The 19,730-nt window shown below is 35.4% G+C and overlaps 1 protein-coding gene and 1 pseudogene across 1 annotated transcript; both read left to right on the forward strand.

Moving 5' to 3' along the window:
* The first annotated feature begins 6,214 nt into the window (after positions 1–6,214).
* Positions 6,215–9,537, forward strand: LOC130947959 (putative disease resistance protein RGA1). Its single transcript, XM_057876674.1, has one exon. It carries the CDS (start codon positions 6,357–6,359, stop codon positions 9,396–9,398), a length of 3,042 nt encoding a protein of 1,013 aa, XP_057732657.1. The 5' UTR covers positions 6,215–6,356; the 3' UTR covers positions 9,399–9,537.
* Positions 9,538–14,099: 4,562 nt separating this feature from the next.
* LOC130947352 (putative disease resistance protein RGA4) lies at positions 14,100–17,468 on the forward strand (annotated as a pseudogene).
* The last annotated feature ends 2,262 nt before the right edge of the window (positions 17,469–19,730 follow it).

Below are 19,730 nucleotides of genomic sequence, written 5' to 3' on the forward strand. Positions count from 1 at the left end.
ATATCTCCTCTCTTAGTTGGCAGAGACAATATAGAGTTATCCCACCTTCAGTTTGCTAATGACACTATACTATTCTTCCCACCAGAGGAGGAGACAGTGAGAAATTACAAGAGACTCCTGAGGTGTTTTAAAGTCATGTCAGGTTTGAGCATCAATTTTGACAAGTCTAGGTTGATACCAGTAAATTGTAGTCAGGAGTGGATTGGTCAAATGTGCAGATTATTAGTATGTCAGGCGGCGAATTTACCAGTGAAGTATCTGGGCCTTAATCTAGGAGCAAACCTGAGGCTAGTAAAAACTTGGAAGCCATTAATAGATAAGGTGGAGGAGAAACTGAGTTTGTGGAAAGTAAAGGTGCTCAGTAAAACGGAAAAGTTGGTTCTCATCAAATCCGTGCTTAATAGTCTGCCTACATGCTATTTGAGCTTGTATAAAATGCCAGTAACGGTGGCCAAAAAATTAATCTCATTGTAAAGAAGATTCTTTTGGGGAAAGGACGATGGACGACCTGGACTGGCTCTTGTAAAATGGGAGATGATACAGGCACCGAAGAAATTAGGGGGACTAGGTGTGGGAGATGCGATGATTCGTAATACTGCGTTGTTGTTTAAGTGGTGGTGGAGATTCTCCAAGGAAGAGTGTCCTCTATGGAAGAAGGTAGTGTGCTCCTGCAATAATCTGAACCCTGGGCAGTTATTGTCTACTCAAGCTATACCAACAAAAGGGAGTCCGTGGAGAGATATTTGTCACTTGCAAATCAAGGAGCAACATGTTAAACAGAGGATGATTGACGGGTTGGTTATAGAAGTAGGCGATGGTAGACTAATCAGATTTTGGGAAGATACATGGCTACAGTTGGGAAAGCTGAAAGACTCCTTTCCAAGACTCTACTTAATTTTAGATAATAAGGGATCCATGATTGGGGACTGTGGATTTTGGGATGGGATAGAGTGGGTTTGGAACTTCTATTGGGGGAGGAAACTCCGTGATGAGCGGATAATTTATACGCTTTTTAGCATTATTTTTAGTATATTTTTAGTATGTTTTAGTTTATTTTTATTAGTTTTTATTTAAAATTCACTTTTCTGGACTTTACTATGAGTTTGTGTGTTTTTCTGTGATTTCAGGTATTTTCTGACTGAAATTGAGAGACCTGAGCAAAAATCTGATTCAGAGGCTAAAAAGTACTGCAGATGCTGTTGGATTCTGACCTCCCTGTACTCGAAGTAGATTTTCTAGAGCTACAGAAGCCCGATTGGCGCGCTCTCAATTGCGTTGGAAAGTAGACATCATGGGCTTTCCAGCAATGTATAATAGTTCATATTTTGCCCGAGATTTGATGGCCCAAACTGGCGTTCCAAATCAGCTCAAGAATTCTGGCATTTAACGCCGGAACTGGCACAAGAATGGGAGTTAAACGCCCAAACTGGCACAAAAGTTGGCGTTTAACTCCAAGAAAAGTATCTACACATGAAAGCTTCAATGCTCAGCCCAAGTACACACCAAGTGGGCCCGAAAGTGGATTTTTATGTCATTTACTCATCTTTGTAAACCCTAAGCTACTAGTTCTCTACAAATAGGACCTTTTGCTATTGTATTAGACATCTTTTGATCACTTTAGATCTTAGGATCATCTTTGGACGTCTAGTTCTTAGATTATGGGAGGCTGGCCATTCGGCCATGCCTAGACCTTGTTCTTATGTATTTTCAACGGTGGAGTTTCTACACACCATAGATTAAGGTGTGGAGCTCTGCTGTACCTCGAGTATTAATGCAATTACTATTGTTCTTCTATTCAATTCGGCTTATTCTTGTTCTAAGATATCACTTGTTCCTCAACTTGATGAATGTGATGATCCGTGACACTCATCATCATTCTCACCTATGAACGTGTGCCTGACAACCACCTCCGTTCTACCTTAGATTGAGTGGATATCTCTTGGATCCCTTAATCGGAATCTTCATGGTATAAGCTAGAATTGATGGCGGCATTCAAGAGAATCCGGAAGGTCTAAACCTTGTCTGTGGTATTCTGAGTAGGATTCAAGGATTGAATGACTGTGACGAGTTTCAAACTCGCGATTGTGTGGCGTTAGTGACAGACGCAAAAGAATCACTGGATTCTATTCCGACATGATCGAGAACCGACAGATGAATAGTCGTGCTGTGACAGAGCGCGTTGAACATTTTCACTGAGAGGACGTGACTGTAGCTATTGACAACGGTGATGCCCAACATACAGCTTGCCATGGAAAGGAGTAAGAAGGATTGGATGAAGACAGTAGGAAAGCAGAGAGACGGAAAGGACAAAGCATCTCCATACGCTTATCTGAAATTCTCACCAATGAATTGCATAAGTATCTCTATCTTTACTTTATGTTTTATTTATCTTTTAATCATTAATCCTCCATAACCATTTGAATCCGCCTGACTGAGATTTACAAGATGACCATAGCTTGCTTCATACCAACAATCTCCGTGGGATCGACCCTTACTCGCGTAAGGTTTATTACTTGGACGACCCAGTGCACTTGCTGGTTAGTTGTGCGGAGTTGTGATAAAGAGTTGAGATTGCAATTGAGCGTACCATGTTGATGGCGCCATTGATGATCACAATTTCGTGCACCACTCCGCCAATGGGAGACTGACAGTTTGAACCAAATGCTTGAGACATTGCAAGCTGTGAGACTGATAGCATACACACAAGATAGAGTAGTGTGAAAATTTGATAAGGAAGGCATTTATACTACTAACTCATTTGTGCAGGTTCTGCAGGTACAGACATTGACATATGATATTCTCAGCTATAAGTTCACAAACAGAATCTAGAAAGGAATTGTCCCGCCTAGGGTAGAGTTGTTTCCGTGGTTTGTGCTTGTAGGCCGAGTTAATACAAAGGATCGCTTGAGCAGATTAGGCATCATCGAACAAAGTGATAACGTTTGTGTTATGTGTAGTAAGGAAATTGAAACTGTACAATATTTGTTTGTTACGTGTGAGTATGCTTGGCAGGTATGGTGCGCATGGATAAGTCATGTGGGTCGTGTTTAGAGCATCCCAGGATCCATAAAAGAACATTTTGAGAGCTGGAGGACGATGACTTTGAGAAAAGATGATGGAAAACATGGTTAGTGGGATTCTTCTCAGTTATATGGAACATCTGGTTGCGTAGAAATGAGATCATTTTTCAGAACAAGACAATAGAAGTAGTAAATTGTGTTGCTAGGACGTTTTCTTGCTCTAAACTCTAAAGAGTGGTGCAAAAGGCAACCCATATTGTTGATCACTATGATGGAGATAACATAGGAGTTGCAAAATTTTATTTTATGTCTTCTTGTATGTTCTACTCATTATGTTGAGCTCATTTTCCTTAAAAAAAAATTATTAAACTAAATTTTTGTGATTTATTTTTCTTACCATACAAAAAGTTTATACGTGTGCATCAAGATATAAAATAAAAACAAAATATCAATTAAATTCTAAAATTACTTTATCCGTGAAATGAGTTGATAACTTTAGTAAACATTTTTTTTTCACTTGTGTATTTTTGGTTTTAAGATTCCTTGTTATTTCCCAATATTAATGGAAGGGCATAAAGGACAAAATCAACGTGACTAAAGATGGGTTCTTTTTATTTTGTCTCAACTCCTTTATTAGTACTATAGAAGTAGAGATGATCTAATCTCTACCAAAATGTTTACAAATAGTTATTTATTCATTTTTTTTTACTTGTGTGTTCTAAGTTATACTTTTGTTAATATTCACCTGTAAGTAGCAATATGATTATCAAAATGAAATATTTTAGCCATTAGCATCCTCTATTTTCCATATGATAACATAAATGAGAATGTATTGTTTTGGCCATGCAGAAAAAGATCAAATCATAGAAATTGGAATTGACCCTTTTAGTAGTCCTTTTTGTGAAACTTTCACTTACCAGCATTTCTGTTGGTACTGCTAAATTTGTATCCTTGATTGATCTTATGCTAATTGATTTTCTAAGGAAGTCTTCTAAAACAATGGTTTTTTTAATTTCAAATTTTCTATTATACGTCGCTAATTGTCCATATTATTCTTGATGCTTCATAGTTCAATTCACAGTTAGAGTTCATCAGAGTAAACTAAGTCTCCAAATATGTTCAAGTTCTATACGAAGAAAAATAGAACTATAGTTTATCTAATTAAAACACAAACATGCAGATAGGGACGAGAAATCTTCTATAAAATTTTAAACAATGCCAAAAAAACATGACAGACATAAAATGATACCTATAACTAAGGAAGAATACTGCATAACTGCATATAGGTTGAAATGTTGTAATAAAGACTGCGCTTACACGAAAATAAATTTATAATCTCCTTACACAGAAATAGATGTCACTCCTTTCCACATTTCAATTCTAGAGTATTCCAAAATTTTCACTCACTTGAAGTATTTAGTGTCAAGGAAAGAGCAATCAATGAGAGAGAAGAGATGAAAAGAAACTGTTAAGAGAGAGTTGTTAGTTAGTTGGTGGTAGTTACGTTCAGTTTAGGCAGTTATACAAGTTTGCCTTCACTGGAGGCTCACCTGATATGAATATTAAAAGGAAGATTAAGAATTGAATTGCTGATCTTTTTCCTCTATCCAGTTCTGATCTTGTCTCTCAGTTTCTTACAAACCAACATATCTCTCAATTTCTCAAGAACTCTGTAATTTAGGACTCTGGTTTGATAATAAAGGTTATCACTGATTCAATATACAGTTTTCATGAACTAAAAAACTTAAAAACTAATCCAGTTGTCTCGCTTACAGAGTTTTAAGACATCTTGTTATAATAAAGATTATTATTCCTTGTTTAAGTGAATATTTATCATCAATTTCAAACTTTTGTTCACCCTAATATGTGAATAATTTTCATATACTTGTTTCTTAGTGCCTTTTATTATAATGCAATTTGCATCAACTAGATGTGTGCATCAATTTTCTAATGTAATTTCTACTATATGTATTGCGGGTCAAAGAGTTCACAATAACATAAGAATGTTGAGCAGACTGTATTTTTTTCTAAAACTTAATTCTAATTCAGCATTAAGAAAAGCTCATGAGGATTATTTAATTGCAATTCTCTAGTGTTCAATAATTGAAGTGTTCTTATCCCTATTAGGGTGCCTGGGACCTCCAAACGTTATCAACATACTGTGAAAAAACTATTGATTTGAGACACAATAATTTCAGTAAATTAAAGTAACCCAAAAAAACAAGCACAAACATAATCATTTCTTCTTTTGACTGGACACCAGGACAATTTTAGTTAGTGACCAACAAATTTATGCTGTAAAAAAAATCTAGAATTTACTGTAGTTTATAAGAAAACAGATCAACAAAAGAAAAGAAAAGAAAATCATATTATGTTAAACTACTTCGCTTGGCCAGAAATTTCTCATTACATAGTAACGTGAGGCTATAGAGAGGACCTCCAAACAGGAGTGAGCACGGGTCGGGATGATTTAGGTTTAGAACCGAATCAATTAAATTATAATTGGTTCGGTTTGATTCGGATTTATGTTTTTTTGTGTATGTATCCGAACCAACTCAAACCGATCAAGAATGGATTGATTCGATTCGGACAATTGGGTACCGGATGAAATAGAAATTTATAAAAAAAATAAAAAACGAAATTTTTATCTTAAAAATTTTGTAAATACAATAAATATGTAAAATTAATAGAAATAATCCAAACATGTTAAATACTAAAAATCATTAAACGCTAAATAAATTAAACACCAAATATATTAAAAACTAAACATATTAAAAAAATATATATATTTTTTAATTTTTTTTATTTAATTAATATATGGTCGAATTCACGGGTTGGTTTAAATTTCGCACCCCAGAACCATTACTCGAACCAATTAGTAGAAAGAACCATTAATTTGGTTCGAATTGGACCCAATTATCCGTTAATTTTAAAACCAAATTAATTGGTTCGATTCGGATTTGGACGGATAATCGGGTTTCACTACCGCGCTCACCCCTACCTCCAAAAGAAAAAGACATCAGCATACTGTGGAAATTATTGATTTGAGACAAATTAAAGGAACAACATAAGGACAATAATTTCTTTTGTTTGTCTGGGCACGAGAACAGTAATTGTAGGCAAGTATTGTGAAAATCTCTCTTAAGAATAAATGGTAGAAATTAAAAGATGGTCCACTCACTTTTCTTGGAGTATTCTTTCAACACTGACACCATTTTGCTATTCACAATTCATTTGCATCCTAGAGCCATCTGCACTCATCAAAGCAAAACCAATCTCGGATCTTTGCCTTCCTTTCTTTCTTTTTTTTTTTCTTCATTTGTAGCATTTCTGAAAATGGCTGAGGCCTTGCTTGGAATTGTGCTGGAAAACATGATCCCTTTCGTCCAGAGTGAATTTGCAGCCTTCTTTGGAATCAAGGAAAAGGCTGAAGAGCTATCACGCACTTTAGAACTAATCAAAGCTGTTCTTGATGATGCTGAGGAGAAACAATGGTCAAATCGTCCTCTCAAGGTGTGGCTGCAGCAGCTTAAAGATGCAATGTACGTGCTGGATGATATCCTTGATCAGTTGCCTACTCAATCCTCTCAACTTGGGTGCTTATCATCTTTGAATCCAAAGAAGGTGATTCATTGTCGTGAGCTTGGACAGAAGTTGAATGAGATAATAGGGAGGTTGGATCGAATTGCTCAAGCTAGGACCAACTTCGATCTTAGACAAGTTGTGAGGGAAAGACCAAGTGAAGTTGCTGAATGGCGCCAAACTAGCTCAACTATCGCCCTTCCTCGAGTGTACGGGAGAGATGAAGATAAAGGGAGAGTTGTGGAGTTTCTTCTTAGCCCATCACGAAGCTTCGAGTTCCTTTCTGTATATCCCATTGTTGGCTTAGGTGGTCTTGGAAAAACAACACTTGTTCAGCTGGTCTACAACGATCCAAAAGTAGGTAACAATTTTGATTTGAAGATTTGGGTGTGTGTTTCTGAGAATTTCACTATCAAGAGTATTTTGCGGTCCATTTTAGAAGCTATCAGAAAGGATAAGTCTGAGGTCATGGATTTAGAAGTAATGGAGGAAAAAGTGAAAGAATTGCTACAAAGTAAAAAGTATTTATTGGTTTTAGATGATGTATGGAAAAGAAGCCAAGAAATGGAATTGGGATTAACCCAAGACAAATGGGATAAGTTAAGATCTGTATTGTCTTGTGGATCTAAAGGCTCTTCCATTTTAGTGTCCACTCGCGACAACCATGTTGCAACAATTATGGGCACATGCCAAGCACATCGTTTGTCCCGTCTATCCGATGATGATTGTTGGTTGTTGTTTAAACTGCGCGCATTTGGAGCTGACAAAGGAGAGCGTGAAGAGCTTGTTGCAATAGGCAAGAAGATAGTCAAGAAATGTGGAGGATCACCTCTTGCAGCACTGGCATTAGGAGGTGTGATGCAATCCAGAAGCACGGTAAAAGAATGGGTTGAAGTTCAGAAAAGTGAGGTTTGGAGTTTACCAGATGAGAATGATATTATGCCTGTCTTGAGGTTAAGCTACTCTTGTTTAACACCAACTCTAAAGCAGTGTTTTGCTTTCTGTGCCATATTTCCCAAAGATAAAGAAATTAAGAAGCAAGAACTGATTTATCTTTGGATGGCTAATGGATTTATTTCATCCCGGCCGAACTTGGAGGTAGAGGACGTTGGCAACATGGTTTGGAATGAATTATACCAAAAATCATTCTTCCAAGATGGGGTGAGTGATTACTTTTCTGGCGAGATTTATTTTAAGATGCATGATTTAGTCCATGATCTTGCTCAATCAATTTCAGGGCAAGAGTGTGTATGCTTGGAGAAACAAAACCTTAATGATTCTTCAAGAAACCCCCATCATATTGGTTTTCACTCCTTGGATGCAAATCAATTCAAGAAGAGCCCCTTTGAGAAAGTTGAATCCTTGAGAACATTGTATCAACTGTATTTAAATGGATTTGAAAAATATCATTCTCTTCGGGTTTTGTGTATATCTGGTAGTAAGTTGGCATCTTTTAGGAGTTTAACTTGCTTGAGGTATTTGGAACTTTGTTATTTGGATATAAAGAGGTTGCCTGCTAGTATTTGCAATTTGCATAGATTGGAAATCTTGAAACTAATAGGGTTGTTTAATCTTAGCCGTCTACCGAAACGCTTGACTAGGATGCAAAATCTCCGACATCTTGTCATTGATGGTTGTCATGGGCTATCCGGTATGTTTCCTGACGCTCACAAATTACGTCATCTGAGAACACTAAGTGTATACATTGTGAAATCAGAGAAAGGGCATAGTTTGGCAGAGATACGGCATTTGAATCTGGGAGGAGAGCTATGCATCGAAGGCCTAGAAAATGTTGGGAGTATATCTGAAGCTAAAAATGCAAACTTGAAGGGTAAACAAGACCTTCGACAATTGATTTTGTCATGGCGCAAAAGTGGTAAGAGCAAGTCCGTATTGGGAGCAGAAGAAGTACTTGAAGCGCTTCAACCTCACTCCACACTCAAGCTGTTGACGATACAAGAGTATGAGGGATTACGTTGGCCAACTTGGATGCAAAACAATTCTGCTACCCATAATTTAGTTTCTCTTCGACTTGAGGAATGTCGAAAGTGCCAGCATCTTCCTCCAGTGGAAAAACTTCCATTTCTGAAGGAGCTTGTGGTAAGAGGCATGGATGAAGTGCAGTACATTGAGGAAGATGAAAGTTATGATGGTGTTGAAGCAATGCCATTCCCATCTTTGGAGAAATTGGAAGTGGAGAGATTGCCAAACGTGGAGCGGTTGATGAAACGGGAAACAACACACATGTTCCCCTCTCTTTCTACCTTAATAGTCTGCGATTGCCCTAAACTGCAATTGCCGTGCCTTCCACGTGTTAGAATTCTTAGTGTTAGGGGATGTAGCGTTGAGCAACTGAAGTCAATCTCTAATCTCAACGGTCTTTATGGACTATATCTTTATTATAGTGTCCAAGTATCGTGCTTTCCGGAAAGAATGTTGCACAACATGACCTCTCTTGCAACTCTGCAGATAAATTCTTTCAGTGAATTGAAGGAACTGCCATCTGACATCACAAAACTCACTACTTTGTTTGATCTAAGCATCAAAGAATGTGGTAAGCTGGAGTGTTTACCAGAACAGGGTTGGGAAGGCTTATCTTCACTTCGAAAACTGTCCATTGATAACTGTAAGAGTTTGGGATCCTTGCCTGATGGTGTTCGCCACTTAACTTCACTTCAATCTTTGACTATTGGAAACTGCCCAGTGTTGAAAAAGCGGTGTGAGAAAGGAACAGGGGAGGATTGGCACAAGATAGCACATGTTCCCCATGTAAAGTTTTTCATCGTTTTAAGCTGATACACTGCTTATTGATTTTTTTTTATTGTTGTGTATTTACATAATCATGGTTTTTAATTTGTATTGTATTTTATCTTCATTTGTAGTGTTCTTTCAAATTACAGAACCAATCTATTTATATTATTATTATATAAAAATTAATGCCAATTTTTTATACAATAAGTTTAAACCATGTTTCTTTTTTTAACAATGCCACGTTATCAATTTTAATTATTTGATAAAAATTAAAAATTAACCAATCAACTTTTAATAAAATATTTTAAAAAAAATAAAAATTAAAACCATAACTCTCATAATTAATTAAGTTGTTACATATTATTATTCAATAGAAATATAAAATATGAATTAAATATAATAAATATTTACATTAAAAATATCATAATAATAATATTATCATAATAAATTTTAAGTTACAAAATATTCAAATTTTATATTATTTGACCTAGTTATATAGCATATATAAAATTCTACCATTATTACTTTATTTCAGAAATTCGTGGTTTGTTGATAAAAAATTGATGGTTTCAGTGGCTAAGAGAAGGGGGGGTTGAATCTTAGCCCCCTTTTTCGAAGCTAACACTTGCTGACCTTCAGAAGAGACTTTTCTGTTTTGCTCGTCACTGGATACGAGCAACTCGGTTTGTCTCGTCCCTTGCCACGAGACTTTTTGTTTTGTCTCGTCACTTGACACGAGATAATTCTGGCTTTTGCTCCTGAGTAGTAGAAAACAGAAATGAAGTAGAAGGAGAAGAAGATTGCACCAAGATATATCCTGGTTCGGCTGCTAAGTGCAGTGCAGCCTACATCCAGTCTCCATCACAAATATGATGGAATTTCACTATAATCAATCTGATTACAACTTGTAAAGTGCTAACCCAACTTACAAGGGGATTCCCACAGAATCATGATACACAACATAGATGAACAAAGGACCTCTAAGACATCTATGGCTTTTCTTTCAATTTTGCACTCTCTGCCTTTTTCCGCTCTATGGCTTTTTCATTACAAACCTCACTGTTTGCCTTTTACCATGAGACTCAAGACATGACAAAATTAAACAGAAAATACTAAACAGAATACATTGAAGGAGAAGAGAAATACTGTTAGCTCAGGTAGCTCTGAGAACTCTGTGCCTTGCACTCTCAAATTTTCTCCTTGCTTCAAACAGTGGTTGTTCCCCCTTTTTAAAGAAGAGGAAAGCCTCCACACTTGAAGCCAAAACCGAACCAACTTCTTCCTCCTTCAACAATCACAGAACCGGTTCGGCCACTCAGAGAGAGAAGAGATAACCATGCATTAACCAACATGCAATTACCTCTAGTCCTTTCTTGATCATCACCCTTCATCAATCCGGGCTCTCCATCCTTGGCTTCCTCTCCAAGATGGATTTCTGGCCCTTGATGCCTCATGATGATGATCTTCATCTGCTTCAATCTCTGCCTCCAACCATCACTTCGCCACTCTAGCTACTCCCTGTGGTGGTTGATCAGAATCGAAGACAAGCCATGCTTCAAGAATCTCTCCTCTTGGCCGAATCTTCTTCTTTCCTTTTTGAGCATGAAAGGCTCAAGATAGCTTCACCAAATCTAACCACATTTGGTAAGCATCTTAGCCACAGCTCATCTTTCTTTTGGTATGTTTTCTTGCCATCATTAGCTTGATGGTCTTGATGCATGCAACTCTTTCTTTTTCTTCGTTGAAGAGCACGGCGTCCATGGTTTACTGGACAAAGACCAAAGAGAGAAGAAGAAAGAGATGAGAGAGAAATAAAGAATCTGAAAGAAAAGCAATGTAGAGTGGTTAAAACATTAATTTGTAATAGCTTGCTTTTACTTCCCTATAGAGTGGCGTGTTTGACATAATAGCCATCAATCAATTCAGCTGACTTTTCTCTCTCATGTTCCCCATGCATTAATTAACAATGTAATAGATTTTGAAATCCATCACATGGTTAACACTTGGTTCCGTTGGAAGCACTTGGCTTTCATTTCTCTTTGGTTTCGGACCAAGCTTGAAAACATTCATCATTTGTGAGACTTGGGCTTGTAGTAATGAGATAAAAGCTGGCCCAATTGATAAGCATTTGCTTTCCTGATGAGTTGTGTAGCGGACCAAGCATAGGAAGCAAACAATAAAGCATTTGTTTGGGCTTGCAACATTAATATTTATTCTGGCCCATTAATATAAAATTTCAGCCTCATAATATAAAGCATGCAACAAGGCTAATTGTTGGGCTTAAGTCAGAAACTCATTCCTCGGCCCATCATGAAACCTGCAACAAAATTATTAATCAAAATATGTTAAATGAAAATCAGATTAATAATTTTGTAATTAATTATTTTTAATAATATTTAGTCATCACAAATATTAATTTAGAGTTTTCCAAGCTCATCAAAAATATTTACACCAACAAATAAATAGGAGTCTATCTACTTAAAAATAATTTATTAGATTATTAGAATATTTAATCCATTTTTATAACAAATTTACAAAAAAAACACTCTTATTCCTTTACTATTTATATTTTTATTATTTTATAATATTTTACAAATAATTATATTTAAGATCCTTATAATTATACCTTATAATTAAACTTATTTTAATATGCTATTGGTTATTGTTTTTGTAATACTAAACAAATTAAATATTAACAATTTTATTTGTTAATTTTACTATGATTTACTAACACCGTAAGAAACATCTCTTCGCATAATTATAAGAAAAATATGACAAACAAATTTAAACATTTAATTTGTTATAAAAAGAAAAGTTTATACTATAAAATTTTGAAAATAAAAAATACAAATAATTTATATAGACTAATTAAAGGTACAATAAAAGTATATTTTTTACTTACAATAGTTGGGAACGAAATCAAAGAATTAATTTTGATCATTTTTAATATTATTTTAAATTTGTATCACTTAAGACATTGTCTGATAGAATAAGTTAAAAAATATTAAAAAATATTTTTACTTTATGCTATTTAAATTATTCTTATTAAAAATAACTTATTTAATATATACACACACAATAAATAATCTAAAATTTTTTATTCTTATTATTATATATATCATTGAAAAACTATATGCACTAGAAGAAGAACAAGTAGATGCCAAAAGAAAACCCACAAAAAAATAAAAAAATAAAATTTTTGTGCTACAACATAAAAAATTATTATAAATTCAAATTATAAAAAAATTCATCAAATTATACTTATCATAAAAAATTCTATTAAATTATAAATTACTAACTCAACAATTATTACAGATTTAAAATTAAATTAAAAATTTCAGATCAAAATACTACAACAACTTTTGATTAGCAATATGATTATCAAAATGAAATATTTTAGCCAATAGCATCCTCTACTATTTTCCATATGATAACATAAAATGAGAATGTATTGTTTTGGCCATGCAGAAAAAGAAAATGATCAAATCATAGAAATTGGAATTGACCCTTTTAGTAGTCCTTTTTGTGAAACTTTCACTTACCAGCATTTCTTCTGGTAGTGCTAAATTTGTTTCCTTGATTGATCTTATGCTAATTGGTTTCCTAAGAAAAACTTCTAAAACATTGGTTTTTTTTTTTTTTAATTGCAAATTTTCTGTTATACGTCTCTAATTCTCCATATTATTCTTGATGCTTTATAGTTCAATTCACAATTAGAGCTCATCAGAGTAAACAAAGCCTCCAAAAATATTCAGGTTCTATACTAAGGAAAATAGAAGTACAGAACTCGAAAAGGCTTTGGTGTATACCTGGGAATATACTTTATCTGATCAAAACTCAAACATCCAGCTAGGGACGAGAAATCATTTATAAAATTTCAAACAATGCCAAAAAAACATGACAGACATAAAATGGTACCAAAAACTAAGGAAGAATACTAATGCAGTATAGGTTGAAGTGTTTAGTAAAGTTGGTGCATACATGAAAATAAATTTATAATCTCCTTACACAGAAATGGATGTCACTCCTGAAAATCTTAAAAACTAATAAAGGTTATAATTCCTTGTTTAAGTGAATATTCATCATCATTTTCAAACTTTTGTTCACCCTAATATGTGAATAATTTTCATATGCTTGTTTCTTAGTGCCTTTCAACTAGATGTGTGCATCAATTTTCTAATATAATTTTTACTATATGTATTGCGGGTCAAAGAGTTCACAATAACATAACAATGTTGATTATGGTTACTGTCTTACAGATATATAACCTACGAAGAAGAACATACTGTATTTGTTTTCTAAAATTTAATTCTAATTCAGCATTAAAAAAAGTTCAATTCTTATTGATTTTAGTTAATCCGTGTCCAACAAAAGCTCAAGAGGGTTACTTAATTCCAATTCTCTAGTGTTCAATAATTGAAGTGTTCTTGTGCCTTTTTGAGTGCGTGGGACCTCCAAACTGTATCAATATACTCAGAAAATTATTAATTTGAGACACAAAAATTTGAGTAGTTAATTAAAGTAACAGGACAAGATCAGACAAGCAGAGACAATAATTTCTTTCTTTTGACTGTGCACCAGGACAATAATTGAGAGAAAGTAATGTGGAATGAAGAATCTCATTGAATAAAAGCATATGAGTAAATGGTAGACAGCTATAGACAGGACCTCCGAAAGAAAAAGATATCACCATACTGTAAGAATTTATTGATTTGAGACAAATTAAAGTAACAACACAAGGACAATAATTTCTCTCTTTTGATTGCAGGCAAGTATTGTGAAAATAAATGGTAAAAATTAAAAGATGTCCCACTGACTTTACTTGGAGTTTACTTCCAACACCAACAGCATTTTGCTATTCACAATTCATTTGTTTCCTACAGCCATCTCCACTCATCAAAGCAAAACCAATCTCTCATCTTTCTCTTCCTTTCTTTCTTTCCTTTTTTTTTCCCCTTCATTTGTTGCATTTCTGAAAATGGCTGAGGCCTTGCTTGAAATTGTGCTGACGAACTTGTTCCCTTTGGTCCAGAGTGAATTTGCAGCCTTTTTTGGAATCAAGGAAAAGGCTGAAGAGCTATCAAAAAATTTAGAACTGATCAAAGCTTTCTTGATGATGCCGAGGAGAAACAATGGTCAGATCGTTCACTGAAGGTGTGGCTGCAGCAGCTTAAAGATGCAATGTACGAGATGGATGACATCCTTGATCAGTTGCCTACTGAATCCTCTCAACTTGGGTGCTTAACTTCTTTGAACCCAAAGAAGGTGATTCATCAGCGTGAGCTTGGGAAGAAGTTGAATGAGATAATAGGGAGGTTGGATCGAATTGCTCAACGTAGGAGCAACTTTGATCTTAGACAAGTTTGAGGGAAAGGCCAAGTGAAGCAGCTGAATGGCGCCAAACAAGCTCAACTATCGCCCTTCCTCAAGTGTACGGACGAGATGAAGATAAAGCGAGAGTTGTGGAGTTTCTTCTTAGCCCATCACGAAGCTTTGAGTTCCTTTCCGTCTATCCCATTGTTGGATTAGGTGGTCTTGGAAAAACAACCTTGTTCAGCTGGTCTACAACGATCAACAAGTAGGTAACAATTTCGATTTGAAGATTTGGGTGTGTTTCTGAGAATTTCACTATCAAGAGTATCTTGCGTTCCATTTTAGAAGCTATCAAAAAGGATAAGTCTGAGGTTTTGGATTTGGAAGTAATGGAGGAAAAAGTGAAAGAATTGCTGCAAAGTAAAAAGTATTTGTTGGTTTTAGATGATGTCTGGAAAAGAAACCAAGAAATGGAATTGGGATTAACCCAAGACAAATGGGATAAGTTAAGATCCGTGTTGTCTTGTGGATCTAAAGGCTCCTCCATTTTAGTATCCACTCGCGATAATCATGTTGCAACAATTATGGGAACATGCCAACCTCATCATTTGTCCCGTCTATCCGATGATGATTGCTGGTCCCTGTTTAAACTGCGTGCATTTGGAGCTGACAAAGAAGAGCGTGCAGAGCTTGTAGCAATAGGGAAGGAGATCATCAAGAAATGTGGAGGATCACCTCTTGCAGCACTGGCTTTAGGAGGTTTGATGCAATCCAGAAGCACGGAAAAGGAATGGCTTGAAGTTCAGAAAAGTAAGCTTTGCAGTTTACCGGATGAGAATGATATTATGGCTGTCTTGAGATTAAGCTACTCTTGTTTAACGCCAACTCAAAAGCAGTGTTTTTCTTTCTGTGCCATATTTCCCAAAGATGCAGAAATCATGAAGCAGGAATTGATTTATCTTTGGATGGCTAATGGATTTATTTCATCACGGCCAGACTTGGAGGTGGAGGAGGTTGGCAACATGGTTTGGAAAGAATTATACCAAAAATCATTGTTCCAAGATGTTAGGAGTGATGATTTTTCTGGCGAGATTTATTTCAAGATGCATGATTTAGTCCACGATCTTGCTCAATCAATTTCAGGGCAAGAGTGTATATGCTTGGAGAAACAAGACCTTAATGATTCTTCAATAAACCCCCGTCATGTTGTTTTTCACGGTATTGATAAAGAACAATTCAAGAAGAGAGCCTTTGAAAAAGCTGAATCCGTGCGGACATTGTATCAACTGAATTCAGATGAATTTCCCTTCACCTCTAGATTGATTCCAACAAATAATTCGCTTCGAGTTTTGTGCATATATAGTAGAAAGATACCATCATTTGGGAGTTTAAGTTGCTTGAGGTATTTGGAACTTCGTGATTTGGATATAAAGAGCTTGCCTGCTAGTATTTGCAATTTGCGTAGACTGGAAATCTTGAAACTAAAAAAATTGTCGAGTCTTCGCCGTCTACCGAAACACTTGACAAGGATGCAAAATCTCCGACATCTTGTCATTGATGATTGTTATCGGCTATCTGAAATGTGTCCAGACATTCACAAACTATGTGAATTGAGAACACTAGGTGTATACGTTGTGAAATCAGAGAAAGGGCATAGTTTGGCAGAGCTACGTGGTTTGAATCTGGGAGGAAAGCTAAGAATCTCAGGCCTAGGAAATGTTGGGAGTATATCTGAAGATGAAAATGCCAACTTGAAGGGTAAACAAGACCTTCGAGAATTGATTTTGTCATGGAGCAATAGTGGTAAGAGGAAGTCGGTAGTGGGAGCAGAAGAAGTACTTGAAGCGCTTCAACCTCACTCCACACTCAAGCTGTTGAGGATACAATTCTATAAGGGATTACATTGGCCAACTTGGATGGGAAACAATTCTGCTACCCACAATTTAGTTTCTCTTCAACTTGACTATTGTGGAATGTGCGGGCATCTTCCTCCAGTGGGAAAACTTCCAGTTCTGAAGAAGCTTTTTGTAAGTGGCATGGATGATGTGCAGTACATTGAGGAAGATGAAAGTTATGATGGTGTTGAAGCAATACCATTCCCATCTTTGGAGGAATTGCGATTGGAGAGATTGCCAAACGCGGAGCGATTCATGAAACGGGAAACAACACACATGTTCCCCTCTCTTTCTATCCTCTATATCGAAGATTGCCCTAAACTGCAATTGCCGTGCCTTCCAAGTGTTAAGGTCCTCAATGTTTTGTATTGTAGCAATGAGCAACTGAAGTCAATCTCTAATCTCAACGCTCTTAATGCACTATGTCTTAATCTAAATGATCAAGTGTGGTGCTTCCCAGAAGGAATGATGAACAACATGACCTCTCTTGCATCTCTGCATATATATTCTTTCAGAGAATTGAAGGAACTGCCATCTGACATCACAAAACTCACTGCTTTGTCTCATCTACGCATCAGTAACTGTGGTAAGCTGGAGTGTCTACCAGAACAAGGTTGGGAGGGCTTATCTTCACTTCGACAATTGTCAATTATTGAGTGTAAGAGTTTGGGATCCTTGCCTGATGGTTTCCGGCACTTAACTTCACTTCAATATTTGAATATTGGTGGCTGCCGAATGTTGAAAGAGCGGTGTAAGCAAGGAACAGGGGAGGATTGGCACAAGATAGCACATGTTCCCCATGTAGAGCTTCATGCTTTTTAGTTTATACACAGCTTATTCATTATTTTCTTTTCATTTTGTTGTGTATTTGCATAATCATGGTTTTAATATCTTGTATTCTATTTTATCTTCATTTGTACTATTCTTTCATATTACACAGCTTATTCTTGATGCTTCTTATATACTTCAATTCCTACTATAATTAAGTCAGTAACAAGTCAAGTCATTCTTAGCATCTACAAATAGAATTACAAGTCATTCACAGCACTGCAATATAAATGTTCTCTTCAATTTTATACTTTTTTTTATTCTGTCCATTGAAGCCACAACTAAGTTGTCCCTTTTTCTTTATACATATTAACATTATGATTTATTAATAATACAAGAGAATCACTTCCTCTAAATCTGGAATTTCAATAAGCTAGGGATATTTGATTCATTTTTCTTATCCTACCAAACAAAGAAATTCAAGCCATCTATCGGTAACTCTATAATAGTATTTTTTTTTTTGTGACTGTTTTATAATAGTATTAGAGATGTGAGGACTATTATTTAGTATTTAAATTTAAATACGATACTTCATATTCAAATAAAATATAAATAAATTTATTTTACACACATATTTTATATATAAAAAACGTAAATATATTATATGCTAACACATCATTAAGAATATTTACTTTTTAATTTTTGGTCAAAGGATTAAAGATCAATTGTACACTCCGTTAACAAATAATTTTAAAGAATATGAAAATAGCCATGATTTCTAAAGCTCAAATTTTATTCTTTTTTTAGTTTCGAGTCTATTATCTTTCGTAAAAAAAGAAAAAAAAACTTCTATTCTTGTATATAGAATTTAACAAAATAATCCCCTGATAAATTAATAACCTCACACTTTCACGGTTTCACACTTTATAATCACACTCATCTCATAATACAATTCAAATATTGAGTTTCTTCTCAATAATTAATAGGACAAACATTTATGGGTGCATGCACAAAAAGAATCTCTGCAATCTGCACCAGCTGTGAAACCATATTTGATGATGCAATCTACGATACAATAATAGGAGTTTCCATCTTTGCAACTTCCGTCATACCAAACATCTTCACACCTCTCATCTCCAACCACTTGAATTGTCATTAACACCCCTACATAGTATCAATATATTTTATATTTTAATAGGTTATATTATATAGAACTTGGAAATGATTATATATATAAAATTTTAATTGAACTAATACTAAATATTGGAGGAGTAAATTTCATTTTTAGTTTTAAATTTCTATTTATAACATATAATCTTATAAATATACTTGTAGAACTCAAAGTGAAATGAAATTAAAACTAGCATTAGAGATGCTCTAAGAAATTTTCAGGAAAACATTATGCAAACAATTTTCATTGTCTCACTTTATTTAAATAGTCATTTAAGAACGAAAGAATTATAAAACTTAGAAGTATGTATCAATTAGTATCAATGAAAGATTAATTAACGAAGCTATGCAATTTGTTATGTTCAACAACCACAACCTAAGCTATGAAAGGTTATAACGAAGAATTTGCCCCGCTTGGTATTTATAAAAGGTTAATAATGGTAGACATTGTTGTTACTCCTTTAATATATCCATGAAGAATTGTCTTTTTAATATTTATATTAGTATGCATAGTAAAAAAAAAGGGATATTGTTGACGTACTATTTAAGAGTGATAAGAATAAATACACAATTTTCTACTTGTAAGAATTAAAGGAGCAATAATATTTACTCACAACAAGTATTAACACCAGCACAATAATACATAATAGCAGCGGAAAAATCATATAAACCAGAAATTAGAGACAAGCCAACACACCAAGATTTTTTGTAATAACCAGAAAAAAAATTAATTAAACAACAGATGAGACTGTGGGATCCACCCTAGATATTTTCTTCTTTCTCTAACTCTAGCCCCACCCTCACTCACCTCACACCCTCTCCCTCACGGCACACACAGACTTAAGGAAAAAAAGAAAGAAAGAAAAGGGAAAGAGAGAAGAGGGGAGACCGTGAGAAGAGAAGCGAGGAGGAAAGAGAGAGCTGTCCACGCTGAAACACCATGCGAGGAGAAAGAGAGCCGCGCCTCGTCATCGTCGGCCTGGAGCTCGCCCTTCGTGTTCCGTCGCGTCGCGGCTAGCCGCCAACCGCGTCCAGCTCACCGCCGTCGCATCGCCATCAGAGGCCAGAACCGAGTGAGATGCGTCTGAGAGAGGGGACGAGCGCGAGAGAGGAGACAAGCGCGAGAGAGGAGACGAGGAAGAAGGACTACCGCCGTTTTGCCTTACTACCGTCAAACTGCTACAGCTGCCGCGCTTTGTCTCTGTCGCCGCTGAGCCTCAACTGCCGCCAT

Source organism: Arachis stenosperma, chromosome 9 (assembly GCF_014773155.1).
Source record: "Arachis stenosperma cultivar V10309 chromosome 9, arast.V10309.gnm1.PFL2, whole genome shotgun sequence".
Classification (NCBI taxonomy): Eukaryota; Viridiplantae; Streptophyta; class Magnoliopsida; order Fabales; family Fabaceae; genus Arachis; species Arachis stenosperma.